Source organism: Vigna umbellata, chromosome 8, assembly GCF_029865625.1.
Source record: "Vigna umbellata cultivar VRB3 chromosome 8, Vumbellata_1.0, whole genome shotgun sequence".
Taxonomy (NCBI): domain Eukaryota; kingdom Viridiplantae; phylum Streptophyta; class Magnoliopsida; order Fabales; family Fabaceae; genus Vigna; species Vigna umbellata.
In genome coordinates this window covers 47,701,057-47,720,607 of record NC_142172.1, presented here as the reverse complement: position 1 = coordinate 47,720,607, position 19,551 = coordinate 47,701,057, and the positions used below count along the sequence as shown (strand labels likewise).

Here is a 19,551-nt window from a genome sequence, read left to right as displayed (position 1 = left end):
TTTTAATGAGAAATAATTTTGGATTTATATATTGTATTGGGGTGTAGGAAGAAAAAAGCAAAGTAGATGAAGAAAACAATTCTATTAGATGAGCTTATAAATTGTAAATTTAGCCCAGCCCATCTATAATGGGTGAATTCAATGGGTTGAATCATCTAAAACAAAATTTTAAAAAAGTTTTAATGTTGCAGAATATACAATTGCAGAATATGCAATTAATCATTTGAAAATAAGTGAATCATATTGAGGAAAAAAGAAGAGATTGTGTTGTTTTTCTCATCTTCATCAGCTTCTGCTATTCCCTTTGATAAGAAAGAAACATCCTTAATCATCAAACATATCTTCAAGTGATTCTACAGACTTGAAGTTAGCAATGGCTCAAGTCCCACATGGATTAAGACAAAAATTGAAACTGACAGAAACTACATTAAAACGAGTTTGCATTTGTCTTAGGAAAGCATCTTTGCGCTTGGGGCAATGACGCAGCTAGTGAGGTTCTAACCGAGGCGCGTCTATTGCTGGTTGAAAACTATTTCCAAACCCCCTCTTAGGCCTGGGTTCAGCCTAGGCCTTCGAGAATTTCTGAAAGGACTCCCTTTGGGGTAAAGTCCTGCAATTTTAGTTTAAGATTATTGAAAGCAGATGTCCTTTGGGGTAAAGTCCTGCAATTTTAGTTTAAGATTATTGAAAGCAGATGTTTCTGGAAGGACTCCCTTTGGGTAAAGTCCTGCAATTTTAGTTTAAGATTATTGAAAGTAGATGTTTGGCCTTTTGTTAAGTTCTTTTATTTAAAATTTTAAGATAGTTAGTTTGACTAGAAGAATTATATTTTGGTTCATTTGAAGCATATGTAATTGAATTTCTAAGTCCATTTTTTAAGGTTGATTTGAAGCTTAATTTGTTGAGTTCGTTAGTTTATTCAAAATTAGATTTTATTGTGACAACTACCACAGTGATGAAGAATTTGCCAATCTTCTTTTCCACAAACCATTAATTATATTAAACACTCATCTTTAGCACTGTCACCACGTGACTTCTCAGCAAGCTCACTTTATGACATGATATTACATGTTATTATTCTCTAAATCCAGAAAAAAGCATTAAGATTCAACTTGTATTTATTTTCTGGTTTAATTTCCAAAACAATATGGCTCTCCCTTGGTTTGGGTGACAATTTTGCAATATATTAATATACAAGATTTGTTTCCTTCCATCTGTCACTATGGAATCATGCTTCCGAAGATATAAAAACATTTGTCTGGACACTGGTATTGTATTTTAAGAGGAAAAAGCAACCAAACAGTCCAGAATATTATCTTAACTAGCTGTCGTTCAGGTTATCCTGTCAGGACCTCTTTTTACCAATCAAGGTTGCTGATGATCCGAGGTTGAGTCATCACACAAAATCATCAGCTTCAAAAGTCCGTTAACATATATTTTGTCAGATCCTACCACTCAATGTAACTACTCAACCACAATTTCAATGCAAAGTAAAAATTTCTTTTCATTTTCTTATCAAGATCTAATTTTCAATACTATAAGGGACATAGTCTTTCACAAGGAGTCCAAAAACATCTTTCCATGTGAAGGATTTATGAAAACTGTGCCTGATTTTCATTCAAGGACTGTGGTTTTTTGAGAGTGTAAGTATTTTTCTCCTTCCTTCAGTTTATCTGTTGAACTGGCTTTACTTGATGAGGGTGTTTAGGGTTTAGAGTTTAGGGTTTATCTAACACTGAAATTGCAGTGAGACTGGGGCAAACATGTTAAGCTTAGCGGCTCATAATTTTCAAGAGGGCATACTGGAGAGAGTGTTTAAGCACTTTTTCAGTGAGATGGAGAGAGAGGCTATTGAAAGCTTCCAAGTGTTATCTGTCCAATATATTTTATCAAGAGTATGAACCAAGGCCTGAAAATTTTGACTTTTGGTTTATAGGTATCCTGAAATATCCAAAAACTTTGAAATATCTTCAGCAGACATTCTTCTTGGTTGAGTGGTAACAACCACTGTTTGAGGTTGAAGCTTCATGTTGATATACCAGAGCTGCTAAAAAACATGATAAATGACAGTTACTATTGAAGATATTGGACTTTGTCTTTGATAAAACCAACTTCATCGTTTTATCCACTGTGTTGGATGCATCAAATTAGTCTGTGACAGCAAATGAAGGTGCCATTTGAATTGTAGAATTGGTTGCTAGCATATTATTGACTCAAGTTAGGAATACAAAAGTTCATCTTTGGTGCTTCTCTATTGTAGAAGACAAGCCGCATGACTGGCTTTTAATGCTAACTAGTTAAGGATCAACTTTAGAACATTTTTTGTTCAATCATTTCTAAATTGATAGTGTAAATATTTTCAGAACCTCTTTACAAAGTTGCATTAGAGTTTGTATTGTTTTAATCCAGTTCATAAGTCAAATTTGAACTTAAAGACGTAATGCATTGAAGACGTAAAACTCCTTAAACTTAAAGAATACTACAATCGAACTCTCAAGAAAAAGGACAATTCTCCATCCTTTTGTGCAATTTTCAGTGGAGTCAATTTTTCTCAAGCAAAAGAAAGTAAGCTCTAGAACATGGTCGATTCTCTGCAATTTCTTATACATGTAAACCATTTGTAGGTACCCATTTGACAACGCCAGCAACTGAAACTGGAAAGTACTAGATAATGATGCAAAGATAATATATGTATATATCAATTCATTGAATTTGATCATTCCTTCCAAATTTCAAAGCACAAAACTTTAATTCCTCTTTAGCAAGTGTAATAGAAGCAGTTGAAGAAGATGATTTTGGCCATTCGCTTTTCCACAAAGCTTTGAAGTATGTCGAACATTCTTCTCTATTTCCTTACTGTTCCTAAGCACATGACTTTCAAAGCCAACATGCGGCTGCAGATTACTTTCCATTTCTGTCATAAACAATTCCACGTTCCTTTGTTATGTTCTTTTACATTATTTATCCCTAACCATAATCACATCCCTGTCAGCAAGCTCACTTTATGATATATGCACCTGACCCAACAAGAAAAGCTGATGGCTTCGTAAATGACTGTCTGAGATTTAGTTTGGTCTCAAACCACGTGAGAGCATGGGCACAATGCTATTAGTTGCTGATGATATCAATTTCTTCAATGATGAGTCAATCACTCAAAAACAAGATAAAGGGATATAACTATATACAGAGAATGGTCCCCTTTTTTTCCCTTGAGAAAAAGAAACAAAGATTCTGCTGATTCTGTTGTCTCCCACATCACATGTTGGCACATGTCCAATCACCTTGCCTAATGCTTACTGTTGAAGGGTGTACGTGAATCTTAAACGCCATGCAAGTGCCATCATGAAATCCCACAAAAAGTCTTAAACAATATTTTAGCATTGAGATTTCATGAATTTAGTTCTCTTGACCTGTGTTAGACAAAGGAATATGTTAATTAAGCGTATCTGTTAACTGCAATAGATGGTATAAATCAGGTAGTTCAACCGATAAACTTCATCATCTCTTTACTTTTTCCTCACAAGAGAATATGCCATCAGAAAGTTCAAATGCCAACTCATAAAGCTCTGGTGACACATCCTCACATGAGGTGTGTATTCATCATTTACTTTTTCTTGCTTGATTTCCAAACATGTTTCCAAAACAGTGCAGTTATAGATTGGTTTGTGTGATAACATTTGGCAACATGCTATAAGCAGGAATGCTTTTATTTCCTTACTTGGATCAATCACCATGGAACCTTGCTCTTGAAGGTATACAAACCTTTCTCTAAGCCTCTTAGAATTAATCTTTAAGGTTCCTTTTTTAATTTTGAAAAGGTTGACTTGCTGTGCTACTTTTTCCTAAAAGCAGCCAAACAATCCATGCATCAAAATATTGTCTTGAATAACTTTCCCTTCAAGTTGTCATGCCAATGCCTTTACATCTATCAATTGGTGATCAAAGGTTGAGTCATCCCCCCAAAGGTGAGATTCACCTCCTAGTTTTCATCTCCTTAAATACCTCTTCAGAATAAGAGGGCACCATCAACCCAAGTGAAAATATCTTCCTTACAAATCTACCAGAGCTTCTTTCACCCTGGTTTCTCTGATACAGCAGAAACTGCTATCACCTCGGAGACTGTTAGGCCAAATCTGGTAACACTGATCACCAAACATGCAGACCTCACTTCTTCATAACCTAGTTGTTGGAACTCCAGCCATCTCAGCAACTTATGATCAAATTCAAAAGCCGGTTAACAGATACTTGCCTGGTCCTGCCACTCAATGCCAACGTTCAACCAAAACATCAAAACAAAGTAAATTTTTCTTCTTTACTGACAAACATCTAACTTTGTTAAGACTTGTTTACATATATACCTGAGATTGTTTAGCTTGGTGGATGGAACTGATTCTGTTTATGTAATATTGCAGTGAGATTGAGGACAGATATATCAAAAACTGTTATGAGAAAGTTAAGCCTAGGGGCTCGCATTCTTCGAGTGGGGGGAGTGGAAAACGTGTATAAGCAGTTTTTTAGTGTGAGAGAAGGAGAAAGGCTTTTGAAAGCTTCAGAGTGTTATCTGTCCACCACTTCTGGTCCTTTAGCAGGTTTTCTTTTCATATCCACAGACAAAGTTGCATTCTGTAGTGAGAGATCAATGAAAGTTTTCACTCAAACAGGCCATATGTTGAGGATCCGTTATAAGGTTAGTGACAAACTTCAAAGCAATCTTTTGCAATTTAACCTTCTGTTGGTAGTTCTCTGACTAACTTCTTCGAAGTAAAAATGCACAAGTTGATTTTTTGACTTACAAAAGATTTATTCATTTTACCTCCTGATTTCTTCTCCTTGAATAACTTTATCATAGCCATCTTCAAATTTCTCTGTTCCTCCTTATCCAAGATTCGTTGAAGTTCTGAAGTATATTTGGAAATGTGCAGGTTGCCATTCCACTGAAGAAGATAAAGTGTGTGAATCAAAGTAAAAATGTTCAGAAGCCAACCCAGAAGTACATAGAGATTGTCACGGAAGACAACTTTGATTTCTGGTTTATGGGTGTCTTAAAATACCAGAAAACCTTCAAATATCTTGAGCAGGCCCTTTCACAAGCTTAGTGAGCTGAGTGAGTAGCAAAATCCACTTTTCAAAGTCGAAGATTCATGTTAAGAGGACAAACAGACACAAAAGATGAAAGCTACTAGAATTTGAATGCTGTCATTGAAAATGTCGTGGTTTGGTAAAAGGGATTTCAGTTCATTGTAAATAAGGAATGGATGTGGTTCATGAGATGAAGACTTGGATGCCAACAAATCTCATTGTGAATCCAAGAATTCAACATCATTTGTTGCGGAAGGGACAAACTTTTCGTATAGTGAAGGAAAAACAGAGAAATTTGAGGCTCAATTACACATTGATTTATAAGCTTTTAGTCAAATTTATGTATAACTATTCAGGAGTTTAACGATTATGTACAGTGATTGTAAAAAATCTTACATTGTCAACCAACGAATTAATTCTATTAGTATAACTTTGCACGTTCTGACTTCAAATACTATAAATTCCCAAGAAGAACAACAGTCATGTGAACTTCACTTGGATTGTGCATGAATCAATTTACAACATAATCAATAAATTTGGTATCTTCAGTCAACCTTCGTGACCGAGATAGCAAAAAACAATATATTTTAGGTTAAGAATGGCAAGTATAGGTCATTTTTTATAGACTTTTCTTTACTTTGTCCAACTTTATCTTATGATCTAAGGTTGAGTCATCACACCAAAGGGTCGGGATTCATTTTCCAGTTTCCATTCCTTCAATAAAATCCAGGTAGTTGAACTTCTTTATCAATGTATTTGTTCAAAACATTAATGCAACGAGGTTTTGAATTTTTTTTTAATTTATTATTTAACTTGTTCTTTGTAACTCTTTCATGAATTTGGGTTCCACATAGAAGAGAAATGTAAATTTTAAACAATATATAATTAGAAAAAAGCATAAGTGTTACAGCTTAAGATTTTGATAAGAGGTGACCATATTTAGACAATGATTAATTGAGTCTGACAAACTAGTCTAAGTCCATTACAGTGTAATACATAGGACATTCTTTAATATCATAGAGATACTTATATATTTAATATAATTATTTATTATGAACTTTTGTGTAATTGTAACAAATAGGTGCCACTTTAATTATAAACAAAAAAGCATATATTAACTTAGCTTTTTACTGGAACAGTATGTATGAAAAATAACTTTCCTCGTCCTGTCAAATTTCAAATATTTTAAACATATTTTTGGATTGGTGTTAAATAATTGTTCCAAAAGAACATTAACAAGAACTGTAGCTACAAGTTACTCATGTTTATTCTTTTCTTTTAGTAACTGGAAAGACTTTTCATATCCAAACTTAAAGTATTATAAGGAGCATTCCTTTCTCCTTTCTTCTATTACTAAAAGAATCCCATACTTAATTCAATATTTCTTCTGACCTTTTCAGCATTCATTTTTATTGTATATTGTTCTCATAGAAATGGAGACTTTTGATGTTTTAAATATTCTATTTTTTCTTAAAATAAATAATAATGTAATATTACAAAATATAATAAAATTGATTGAATATATATATATATATATATATATACACATATATATATACAAATATTTATGATCCAAAAAGGTATAAAAACAAATTAGTTAAAGATACAGTAAAATAAATAATAAAAATATAATGTCAAAGGTGTCACAAGCATTACTCAAACAGAAAACAAAGAAGAAACTTCTATATTATAAACTTGGATATATAAACACACACACACACATATATATATATATATATATATATATATATATATATATATATATATATATATATATATATATATATAGTACATACATATCACCTTTACACATTAAACAATTTCTGCAAATGCTTGTTATTAAACTATGAGAATGTCAAAAACTCTTCTGATACAAGACTTTCAAAGCCAACGTGCTGTTACATATGCTTTTCATTTCTGATTTAAACATTAAACAATTTCACATTCCATATAGATTTACTATTTTTTCTTTTAATCATCCCTTCACTCATAGCCCTGTCAGCATTCTCACTTTATGCATGGATATATTTTGATTCAACAAAAAGCACTGATGGCTTCGTTTACGACTGCCTCAGTTTGAAGTTTAGATTCAAACCCCCAAAGGCATCAGAGCGAGGTTTTAGACTAATGACATCAATTTCTTCAAAGGTAAGTCAATCACTGAAAATAAGATAAAGCATAATCTACATTTGGGGAATGGAATGATCCCTTCCCTTAAAAAAGAAAGAGATTTTTGTGTTGTCTCCATGTCAGCATATATGTCAGCTTGTCTAGCTAGTGCCTACTTTGTGCACACTATATGCACCCTATGCAATACCCAACTTGGAACTTTTCATAAAGTCTTAACATTATTTTAGCATTATTCTTTCATGAATCTAGTATCTCATTCAACCTCCTGTTAGAAACAGAAAAAATTATGATATTTTACATTAATTGCAAAAGGTTCACATAGGCAATGAGATAGACTTAAGAACATGTTCCAACAGTGGAAATCCGGAATGATCTAAGTTTCATATTGAAAGAATAATGAAACAAACACTAATGAAATCTGAATCCAATCATATTGACACCAGTCTCTACCCAAAACCTTAAGGCAACAAGTTAATAGGTCTTTCACCCTTTATATAATGTTCTACTTTCTCATTTCTATTCAATGTAAGACTTAGACTCACACTTAGATTTCCAACAAAACATCGTATAAAAAAAGACTTATAACTCAATGTTTCGAAAAGTGGTGTTATTCATGTTACATACATATAATATCTCCACAATGAATCCTTCAAAACATTTCCTTGAATGTAACTCTGAGCTTCAAAGCAGACATTACCTCAACCTGGAAGTGGGATGAAAACCAGGTCTCAATTTGAGGTAAGAACAGCAGCAAAAGGCAAGGCTGAAATGGCCTTAGTGATGCAAGTTGATGTAACTAAAAGTATTGCAACTAGTTGGTGTATTTCATGAAACAACCTTTTACAGTTTAATTGCTTTAAGTGCATGGCTCCAATGGTTTATGTGACTCTTATTTATTTACTTCCATCAATCACCATGCAGCCTTGCTCCTGAAGATACATGATGGTATCCTCTTAAAACAACCTTTCAAGGATTTTTTTAGTTTTGAAAAAGCTAATTTGAATGCTGATGCACAATCTTCTTACTTTCTAAAAGTAGCCAAACAATCCATGACGTCAAAATATTATCTGTAAGAACTTTCTTCCATGCCACTGTGTCAGTGCGTTGATATCAATCAGAAACGTGGTTGATGATCTAAGGTTGAGTCATCCTTCCAAAAGGAAAAAATATTCAAGTTTTCATCCCTTTAAATAGCTCTTTGCAACACAAGAAAATCATCAAAACCAATAGCAACCTTTAAGAAGTTCAACCATTTTCTTCACCTTCTGCTGTTGATTCTTTCAATTACACAACAGAAACCTTAATTATCAGTCATCAAACATGCAGACTTCATCACTTCTGAGTCAGCTAGTTGTTGGAACTTCAGTAACACATGGTCAGCTTCAAAAGCCAGTTAACAGATTAACTGGTCCTGCAACTCAATGTCAATGTTCAACTTCAACATCAAAGCAAAGTAAGTTTTTTTCTTTTTTCAAATGTATTCATATGAATATCTCAAATTTTTTAGCATGGTGAGCCGATCTAATTCTGTTTATCTATGAAACTGCAGTGAGACTGAGGACAAATATATCTGAAACTGTGAAGAGAAAGATAAGCTTAGGGGCTCGCATTCTTCGAGTTGGAGGAGTCGAAAAAGTGTTTCAGCAATTTTTTACTATTGAAGAAGGAGAAAAGCTTTTGAAAGTTTCTCAGTGTTATCTGTCTACCACATCTGGTCCTCTAGCAGGTTTTCTATTCATCTCCACCTACAAGGTTGCCTTTTGCAGTGAGAGAACAGTGAAAGTTTTTACTCAGAATGGTAACATGTTGAGGATCCGTTATAAGGTTGTTATTCCATTGAAGAAGATCAAATCCATGAACCAAACTGAAAACATGCAGAAGCCAAGACAGAAGTACATTGAGATTGTCACAGAAGACAACTTCGAATTCTGGTTGATGGGTGTCTTAAAGTATCACAAGACTTTCCAATATCTTCAGGAGGCAGTTTCTCAGGCTTAACTATACTGGCTAGCAAAATCCAGAATCTGAACTCAAAGAAACAAACAAAAGTTTGGCAGTTATGATCGAAGATACTGAGTTTTATCTCTGATAAAAGAGATTTCAGTTCATTGTAAATATTCCTCTTACATTTGACCTTCAATCACAGTGAATGGATGTGGTATGTTAGAAACCAGTGAAGGAAGATTACAGTATAGGAGTAGAAATTAAAGAGAAAACACATTGAAAAAAATGGAACAAAACTGCTAGCTGCCAAATTGTATGAATTTGAGACTAAATTAGACATTGATTTAGTTTTAACTTCTTTGTTACATTTTAAAGAAAGGATTTTTCACCTTTATATTAGACAAACACCGATAACATTAGAGTAAATTAAATTCATATCACTCTTTATTCAAAACCTTAAGATAATATATTGTTTTACTTTCTCATTTCTATTTAACGTTTAACGTGAGAATTTCCCACATGTTTTGTATCCTGCAAAAGAGCAAGCCTGAGAGAATTATTACTTGGAGGAAAAAATAAATAAATAAGAATCATCACTCATAACATTACTTCTGTAACAAAAATCATAAATAATAAATGGAAGCAAAACTGATATTAACAAAAATTAAAACTTTTGAATGCAATCACAATTTCTTCTAAAGTTGTAAAAGAACTTGGATGAATGCAAAGTTGTGCTTGAATCAACAATTTCTATTTTGAAGTTGTGATTTCAAATATTACCTACACACAAAAGTACCTTTTCTTTTAAGAATCTACTCATTCTTATAATTATTATATAAATTTTCACTTTATTTGTAAATTTCCCTGGATTACTTGATGTATTAGAAATAATTTTTGAAAAAAAAAATAGATACCTCTAAGTTAAACAAGTGAAATTCTCAAATAGTGGACTAGATTTTGTTCAATTTAATTCTTTAATGTTGCTTATATCTTATCTTTTAATTCTCAAATAGTGGACTATAGTTTTTTTGACAAATTTTCAGAAACCATGACTTTGTTAATTTGTTTTTACGACAATGCTTATAAGATAAAATATGTCCATTCTGTATATTGAAGTTTGCTAATATTATAAATACTATATATATATATATATATATATATATATATATATATATATATATATATATATATATATATATATATATATATATTGATAATTTCTATAAAATGTTGAGATACCAAATTTTTAAAATGTTTTTACTAGCTTAATAAATATTTATTTTAGTAATTAAGTTAACTAAATAATTAAATTACACGCATTGAGTAATTATATTTCAACAGAATGATTTGGGACTTCCATACTAAAGCCTTCAAGTTTCCCCACTTTGTTTGTCCATTGTTCCTTTTACCTAACTTTTTGGATGGTAGCTTATTTAGTAAGCATGTTATGGTGTGATATTCCAATGGTTTTAGCTTAAAATAAGAATCCATATTATATTTAGCACTTTTTCTAATAAAAATTATGACGAAGATTACCTTCTAAATGTAGAAAACACTTAATACTTTTATTCATGAGTATTAGTAGAAAAAATTAGACTTACTAGTAAGATTTAAATTTTCAATCTTTTTTGTTTCTCCTTAATTAAGAGAGTCAAAATCCTAAAATTAAAAATTAAAAATTTGTCAAATAATTTAATTGTTTCGGGTATATGGTTGAGAATAACTGTCTAACCTTCACACATACAGATATTTAACAAAGGTATTCCGACATCAAGTCAACAATCTAATTGATAGGGTATCACGGTGAAATCTTAAATTTGTAATAAATATAATCACTTACTTTCTTATCTCATACTTATAGGTTTTGAGATAAACTTATGATTAATAAAGTTGTAATCACACTAAATGTCTAATAAATGACACTTACTAATAAATTTGATTATAAATTATTTTTAAGGTGGTCTCAGTATTCCTACGAGTATACGGTATCGTAACATTATTTAGGAATCAAAATTTAAGACAATAAAGAACAGTTAAAATACTCCTTTCTTCATGCTTCCGTGACTTACAATATCTATATAATGCATAAAATTGTAATCCAAGAGATAGAATTTGAAATATAAATATTTCTACTAAGACCATGTGTATAATAACAAGTGGATCAAATCAAGGCATGCTCCTAAGGTCATGTGTAACAAGTGGATCAAATCAAGGCATGCTCCTAAGGTCATGTGTAACAAGTGGATCAAATCAAGGCATGCTGTGGATTGTTCTACAAATTGTTACTGAAAAGGGTGTGTTAGGTACAAAAGTTAGTTTTGTGGGCACACGATAAGAGTTTTACAAAATCAATGATAACTTCTTATACCTGTAAACCATTAGTTGGTACCCACTTCACAACTATGCTGTTCTTTCTATCAGTCACACCACTTGACAACATGCACAAACTTTACACACACAATGAATCGTCATAAATCAGAACCACAACAATTTAAACAACATTCTGGTATACTAAACTGAATCTTTTTCCTCAAATTTCAGGGCCACAACACAACATAAATACCTCTTATTAGGTAACAAGAAATGATGTTCTTTTCCTTTTCAATATACAAAATATTAACTGATGACAGAAGGAACTTGCAGACTGAGCTTTCCGTGTGGGACATGGGGTGATGTGGGAATGATTTGGCCATAATATCCTTTTCCACAAAACATTGAAGTATGTCTTCTTCTATTGTTTCTAGCACATGATGTCCATCTCTAACCTTAGACACTCCTACTTTTCCTTAATGTTTGAAAATAATATAAATATAAGTCTAAGTTTAGGTATTAGATAACAATGATAAGTTAAACACCATGTAAACATAAACTTAATATTTTGAAGATTTAAATTATTTTAAAGTTTTTAGACTCAAATCATATATATATATATATATATATATATATATATATATAATTTGTTTTTAATTGACTTAAAAATACAATACATCAATACATATATCTGACCTAAATGATTTGTCTATGTCATGTACCATTCTTTTTCTTTTAGAATTTAACATGGCACTGACATCTAGCTAACTCAAATTATGATAGTCTTTTCACCCACTTGATAAAGCACACTAGCTCAAAAATGATTTTTCATCCTCTTGAAGGATGCTCCTCTATTCATATGCATACATGACATGACTTGAAAAATTAGAGAAAGCCATCTGATTTTGATAGTTGTGATCTTCATTCCAGAATTCCTCAAAAACCTTGCTGAGATTAGTTTTCAATACCAGCTTCATCTCAGACATAAAATACGCACCTTAAATTGATGTAGGTTCTCACGTTTACGACTGAAAAATAAATATATTTAAATACAATGTGGGAAGGGCAAAGTTTTCTTCTCTTTACTTTATCTAATAATAGTAAAACTTATAGAGGTCTGCCATCAGAAAGGTGAAATTCCAGCTCAGAAAGCTTAAATGACACCTTTCCATTTGCATTTTTGAATAAACTAAAGTGGAAATTGACGTGTTTTGTCATCATGCACGTGGCACTGTCTCAGCAGACCAAAATATTTTATTTTCCTCCACCCATTTTCAAAAGGGTCGCATTTTCTAAAGGCTAAACAGTTGGTAGTTATTATTATTATTATTATTTTCCTAAGATATCAGAAAAATATTGCCCTGTGCTTTTCATTTCGAACCTTATAATTTCTTTTTATGGGGTAGATGGAAAATTTCTCTTATTCTCTTTCCCCATTTTCATGGCAAAACTTCCAGCCAGAAATAGTAAACGTGACAACATTATCTCTGTAGATACATGAAACATGAAACAAGAACAACAGGTTCTGTCTATAAACCTTGGAAAAATCATAGGTGTAGTTTGAAATATATAGAAATAATGCAAACCAATGACCAACCTAGATTGATCAATATCCAAATGAGCTAAAAGCCAATTATTCAAGTCCAATCACGTTTCAAGTTTTTATATATTCAGAGATCTTACATTGACATTCAACAGAATCAATACAGAGGGATACTTTGAACATCAGAAAGTTGCCTTTAATCTTTAATAAAAATAAACATATCTTTCTTTTTTTTTTTTCTTTTTTCTGGGGGCAACCGAACATGCAAATCTTCAAATTTTGAATTACTTTTTTCCTTTTAGTCTTCATGATGATCCATATCTGACTCACCCAGCAAAAAGTTAGGAGTCAACTTGTTTCCTTTTGGCCATTTATATACCCTTCTAAAATACAAGGATTCATCAACCAAAGTTGTTAAGAGTTCTTGAATATTATCTCAAGAAGAGCATTTAACTTCCAAAAGATAACAACAAAAATGAAGGCCACACTTATTCATGAGCTTGCTAATGGAATTTCTGTCACCTCCACATACCATGGTGGGAAATCATCAAAGAGATACTATTTGCCTGATGCTCGTGGAAAATACACCAAGTCTATCACTAAATCAAAGCAAAGTAGAACACATCACAAATCTGGATTCTTGCAAAGAGTCCGAGAACATGGTATGTAATCTTTAAAACCTTATGTTCAATTCTCACTTTTTCTCAACTGCAAAACATAGAACAAGCACTGTTTCATGTTTGGCACAGAACTTTAAGACACAGCAAACATTTCTGTCATAATGTTTGGCACAGAACCTTAAGACACAGCAAACATTTCTGTCACAACAAAACAAAGCTCTTATTGATTGGTTAAACCTGTTGTAATTGTAACAGCTGTGAAGCTTGGACCAAAGATAACAGATACAGTGAAAGGGAAATTGAGTATGGGAGCAAGAATTCTTCAGGTTGGTGGAGTAGAAAAAGTGTTCATGCAACTGTTTAGTGTTGCAGAAGGAGAGAAGCTGTTGAAAGCATCACAATGCTACTTATCAACCACATCTGGTCCTATGGCTGGTCTTCTCTTCATATCCACTGATAAAGTTGCATTTTGCAGTGACAGATCCATCAGGGTCACAACCCCAGATGGAGAAAATATCAGAGTTCGTTATAAGGTGAATTTCTTAATCAATTTTTCTTTGCTAGCTATCTCTTCAATCTTTCTTCATACTTTTTGCTGATGTTTTACTCTGTCATTTCAGGTCTCCATTCCCATTACAAAGATAAAGTCTGTGAACAAAAGTCAGAATGTGGAAAAGCCTTCGCAGAAGTACATAGAAATAGTTACAGTAGATGATTTCGATTTCTGGTTCTTGGGTTTCTTTCATTATCAGAAAGCTCTCAAATCTCTTCAGCAGGCTGTTTCTCAATCTTAGAGGAAAATACTGCATCAGTAAAATTGTTTGTCCCATCTGCTTCTTCACTTATTCTGTGAAGTTGCAAAGCTTCTCAAGATGTACAAAGATTTTACATAATTTTGTTAATGATATATATGATTTAAAAAAAATAAAAACTGCTGGTTTTTATTCTTTTGGTTTGCTTGTTGAACACAGAAAAGTTTATTCTTTGAAATTTTTTAACTTTTAAAAAATAAATTTTGAGTCTAAATCAATCAAACAAAATTAGGTTGTAGAAAACTTATGATTTTCTTGATCAGAGAACTCTGTCAGTAGTTTTTTCTTCTGCATTTTGATACGTTATTTTTATAATTTAGTACCCTTGTCAGCTTATAAGTTAAAATTAAGGTTCATATCTCTGTATTGTGTTTATGTTTATTTTCTTAATTGATTATTATTTGATTTTATTTAATTCTATTAGGTTTTGTTATATTATTTGGTGAATTTATTCTAGATTACATATTTATTCCTATTTTCATTTATTTGTTAATATTTGTATTATTATATTTCTAATTTATCTCAAGAGATCAATCTTATCCTGAATATATAGTTAGTATGTATTTTCTTGAGTTCAATTGATAAGACTTATAAAATTTCATTTTACATAATTTTATGTGTATCGCTTGATTGACTAATTTTATAAAATATTTTCATTTTCATAAATCAACTCATTGATTATTTAGTTTTAAGTTTTATTAAGGATTAAACATATTTCTAAACATTAATTCCTTTTACTATTTAATAAGATTTTTGTAATGTTGTTTAATATATAAAAAATTTAACGCAACTAAATTAAGAAAGTTGTATCTATTCATTTTAAAGTTTGTTTAACCCTTACATTAAAAATTTATATTTATTCATGTTTAAAGATTGAAATCAAATTATATCAAATTTTGAAATAAAAATAAATTTTAATTTAAAAAAAATTAAGGATATAAAAGATATTTAACCATTTTATTAAATATGTTTAGTTCCATAAGTCAACTCGATTCCTTTATTAAGTTGTTAGTTCTCAATTTTTTAACACATTATTATTATTAATCAACTTTATAACTAATTATGACTTCCTACGAAAATTAATTATGACAGAACTGAGTCATAACCTGCACTGTTGCTTGGGAAAGGATGGAAGTTGTTTGGCAACGTGACACTTTGTGAAAGTCGCTTTCGCATTTCTTCTTCAAATTCTTTAACGTACAAAATTAAAAATGGCATTAAACAATTTTCATATAATATGATTGTTATAATGTTTAATATGATTGATATAATTTTCTTTATTACACACTATGGATCTTCTATAATTCCTTTAACTCTATTTTTTTCTGGGCTTCACACTTAAATATATACCATGGATGAAACTATTGGAAATCTAAGTGTGAATCTAAATTCTACGTTGAATTGCTTTAAAATTTTTGATAAAGAGTAGTATTGATCCCTTGTATAGTTGGCTCAGATGTTATTTTTCTAAATGATTCCTCCCTTATTTCTCAACCCAATCATATTCCTATTCCACCTAATATTTAATATGCTTCCTTAACTAACTAGGTCATTAAGAGATAATAAGTCTTCTAATACATAACATTGAGATCAATGTAATTTTAATGGACTTTTTAATTTTAAATTTTTGAAGCAGTATGAAGTTTTAAGTTTAAAAATATACAATAAAAGTGGTAGCAGAAATGATTTATAATTTATAGGTGTAATTCCAAACTGATTTTTGTTAGAATAAATAAAAGTGGTAGCAGAAATGAGTGGAGGGGACAAGACAAAAGAGTGATGGTAGCAACTATGAGCCATGACAGTCCATGATTGTGATAAGGTAATAACAGCAACAATTATCATGTTGCAAAGAGGACCTCAGAATATTCAGGATGGGAACGCTATCTTGACAAAAACATAAAGCTGAATCACAAACTAAACAGTAAAGACGATGATGCTGTAAACATTCCCTGTATATTTTTATTCTAATTATATTAAGGTTTTCAGTTTTTATAACTATCGTTTAACTATGACACAATCGAAAATCAAGCGATTTAAGGTAATCTTAGTTTGAAAAAGATGATTAAACATATATTCAGCAACAAGAGAGAAAAACAAAATTTGGTTGACCATCTTTGTATTTTGTTTAGCAAAGTGTGGCATCTTTAGTTTTTCAATGAAAACAAAAATCGACCGTCATCAATTTTTGTCACGTAAGCTAAATCTAATTCTCTATAGCATACTCTCTATGTGGACATTTTTGGACATTTTTGAACGTTGAGCCACAGAACATTGTCCATAACTATATATCACCTATGGGGTAACTCAATTTAATCCTTCAAAATCAGACGAGTCATCAGCACAAGTCCGCCAAATAAAATAAACATAATCAAGGACTACTATCATAAATTTAATAATCTCGTTTCCAGAAGTTGAAGGATATGAAAATGGTGTTGAAGTAGGACTTCTCACAGCCTTAACATCTCCCATCAGAGTCTTATAAAGATTCACAATGACTATCTTGCCAAAGCTAATGATCATTTTATCTGAACCTATTTAATCAAACACGGTCATTTATTTCATTCGAAAATTTTCCCAAGACAGAAAAGAAAACAAGCATCTCACATAGAGAATAAAATGTAGAAGAAATGGAGCAAAAGGACCAAGCAGTCAATGATTTCTCAACTCAACCTAAAACTTATGACTACTGTGAAAATATAAATAAGGTTCATCAGCTTGCACTCACGGAACATTCATCAATGAAACGTGTTTAGACAATTGACTTACTGAATAGAGATGAACAATGCCTATACATGTCACAGAAGATGACAAAGTAACTATATAGGAGAATCGAAGATGAAGTCCTTAATCAAATCAAACACTGTTGATGAGTCGCAAAGGAACAGAAAGTATGGTAGAAACAGTTTCAAACCTCTCCTTTTCCAAAATGCAGAGACAATATCTGGTGTATCTAGAGAGCTTATCAGAGTCATGCCTGTTCCCTTTTTAGGTAAAAAAAAAAGAGAAAAACTAAAGATACTAGGAGCAGCGTCTTTAGACATCGCTCCATCCTATAAAGATAGAAAAATATCCTGAACCACGAAATTCTCCACCAAAGTGGTACAACTAGTTTATAAAATTAATCTCCTGTTTCATATCGTATGTTTTCCTGCCCATTAATGCAGTCATGTTCCAGTTTCTCTCATTCTTTGTTTGAAAAATGGCAGCGCCTTTCTGTTGTTCCTCTTTCCTGGCCACTAGAGTATTTGTGCGACAGACAAGTTTCAAATTAAGATTCTCATTCTAGTTTAACAGAGCAGGGACAATAATGAAATCGGATACTCACAAAACCCATGCTAATCAAATTGCTCGAGAAATGAAAGGAAGTGTTAGTTTCATCTTCAAGCTACCAGCTTGATTCACATGAGTAAATCTTTAGAGTTCAATCTTTTCGGATGCCTCCCTTAACGAATAAGTGATATTCGTAGCCTCTTTACGTTACTCACACAATGGACATTAGACTGGTACTCAAATGCTTCTTCCATTGCTGAACTGAACAGTGACCAAAAAAAAACTTATGGATGCTACCTTAAGCTCTGTTCTGCACTCTTCCTTTCTTTCCCTCTCCCAAGTCCTAAACAACATCTCTTCTTCGAGGAAATAAAGAATATCAATAATCTCAGGGAAACCAAAACCAGAAACAAATGCACGGGGTTATGTATACTTATTCAACAAACAGAACATATGACATGATTGAGTCGAGCAACCAAAAAGGAATATGCATAACAGGGAGAAAGTACAAATTCGATTGAGGTAGTGTGATCTGATCACATTGATTCAAATGTGCTATATACAAGTATCTTAGCATCCGATAGCTAAGAAGCCAACTACATAATAAAAGCTTCAAATAAATAATAACATGGTGCAAGCTTTGATGAAAATCCACTAACAAAAAAGAAGAAATTCAGAAAGCACGAAATATATTACAGAAATGGCAGGACAGAAGAGAGCGGAGCAAAACGGAACATACCAAGCGGAATCAAACAATGGTCCTTCCACCTCCACCGGAACTCGAAGCTCCGTTCGAATTCGAAGAAGCAGCATTAACCACTCTCTCTTCCTCATATTCCCTATCATCCGTTGGAAGCTCAAACCTGCAAACAGGGCAAGAATTTCTAGAGCTCAACCAAGGAACAATGCAATCTCCATGATACTGATGCCCGCACGGTAACCTCTTAGCGGCCTCTCCAACACCCAGCAAATCCTTACATACAGCGCACACCACAGTTTCACTCTCCGACGCAATCTTCACCGTCGGCAAGGCTTCCACCGCCGACTTCGACGCCGGCGGCGCTCCTCTCCTGCCTCCGCCGTCGGTCTCCGCCAGCGTCTGCAGCAACGCCTCGTACTCCGCCGCGTCGACGTAATCCTCCGGATTCCCGACGTAGCGGTCGGATTCCGGCACCCTGAGGCGGAACTCAATGGAATTGTCCTCCAGGCCCATCAGAATTTCTGCCCAATCCAAGATCCGGTTCCGCATGCTCCTCGTGCGCGTCGCCAAATCCCTAATCCGAAGACGAAGCAGCTCGCGCCTTCTCCTTCTCAGATCCTCGTCATCTCCGTGCGGATCCTCGTTGCCGGAGCGATCCTCCGCCTCCTCATGCTCCTCGAACTCCTCGTCGCCGTTATCGTCATCGTTCTCGATTTCGTTCTCCTCTTCGTTGTCCCAGCCGCCCAGCTCGATCCTGAGGAAATCGGTCTCCGGAGAACGGCTCGGCGGCGGCGGCGGCGACGCGTCATCATCACGTGCAGATTGCGCGATGAGGCGAAGCACCTGGAGGAACTGCGAGCCAAAGTAAGGGTCATCGGAGGAGGCGGAGGGCGTGCGCGAGCGCGACGGCGTGGGGATGGTTTCCACGAAGCCGTTTTTGCACTCTCCGCAGACGACGTCGGGGAGATTGGCGGGCGTTTCAACGGAAACGCGCTTCTCGCAGTGATAGCACCAGTATGGCGGCGGAGGTGCGTCAGCGGCTTGAGGCGGTGTCTGAGACGGTGGTGCTTCCGACATGGTACGGCGGAGATGGAAGGAGCGGAGATAAAAGAAATGACAGGGTTTGTTTGGAAGGTATAA

General features: G+C 33.3%; 4 protein-coding genes and 1 non-coding gene across 6 annotated transcripts; 4 read left to right on the top strand and 1 right to left on the bottom strand.

Annotated features, from left to right (window-relative positions):
* The first annotated feature begins 459 nt into the window (after nt 1-459).
* On the top strand, nt 460-610 carry LOC124846489 (U4 spliceosomal RNA). The gene has a single exon (XR_007029540.2). It is a non-coding gene; the product is annotated as a U4 spliceosomal RNA (small nuclear RNA).
* Nucleotides 611-3,300: 2,690 nt separating this feature from the next.
* LOC124846486 (GEM-like protein 4) lies at nt 3,301-5,503 on the top strand. Of its 2 annotated transcripts, XM_047323757.2 has the most exons (4): nt 3,301-3,589; nt 3,699-4,297; nt 4,413-4,687; nt 4,923-5,503. In XM_047323757.2, exons 2-4 carry the CDS (start codon nt 4,156-4,158, stop codon nt 5,094-5,096), a joined length of 591 nt encoding a protein of 196 aa, XP_047179713.1. In that variant the 5' UTR covers nt 3,301-3,589; nt 3,699-4,155; the 3' UTR covers nt 5,097-5,503. The 2 variants fall into 2 exon arrangements, with proteins under 2 accessions (XP_047179713.1, XP_087952034.1); XM_088095908.1 differs by having other exon boundaries at nt 3,301-4,297.
* Nucleotides 5,504-8,413: 2,910 nt separating this feature from the next.
* Nucleotides 8,414-9,500, top strand: LOC124846470 (GEM-like protein 4). Its single transcript, XM_047323735.2, has 2 exons — nt 8,414-8,662; nt 8,759-9,500. Exons 1-2 carry the CDS (start codon nt 8,530-8,532, stop codon nt 9,205-9,207), a joined length of 582 nt encoding a protein of 193 aa, XP_047179691.2. The 5' UTR covers nt 8,414-8,529; the 3' UTR covers nt 9,208-9,500.
* A 3,589-nt stretch (nt 9,501-13,089) lies between these two features.
* LOC124846469 (GEM-like protein 4) lies at nt 13,090-14,573 on the top strand. Its single transcript, XM_047323734.2, has 3 exons — nt 13,090-13,668; nt 13,882-14,159; nt 14,247-14,573. Exons 1-3 carry the CDS (start codon nt 13,482-13,484, stop codon nt 14,418-14,420), a joined length of 639 nt encoding a protein of 212 aa, XP_047179690.1. The 5' UTR covers nt 13,090-13,481; the 3' UTR covers nt 14,421-14,573.
* Nucleotides 14,574-18,197: 3,624 nt separating this feature from the next.
* CIP8 (COP1-interacting protein 8) lies at nt 18,198-19,551 on the bottom strand. Its single transcript, XM_047323723.2, has one exon. The coding sequence runs from the start codon at nt 19,486-19,488 to the stop codon at nt 18,460-18,462; it is 1,029 nt and encodes a 342-aa protein (XP_047179679.1). The 5' UTR covers nt 19,489-19,551; the 3' UTR covers nt 18,198-18,459.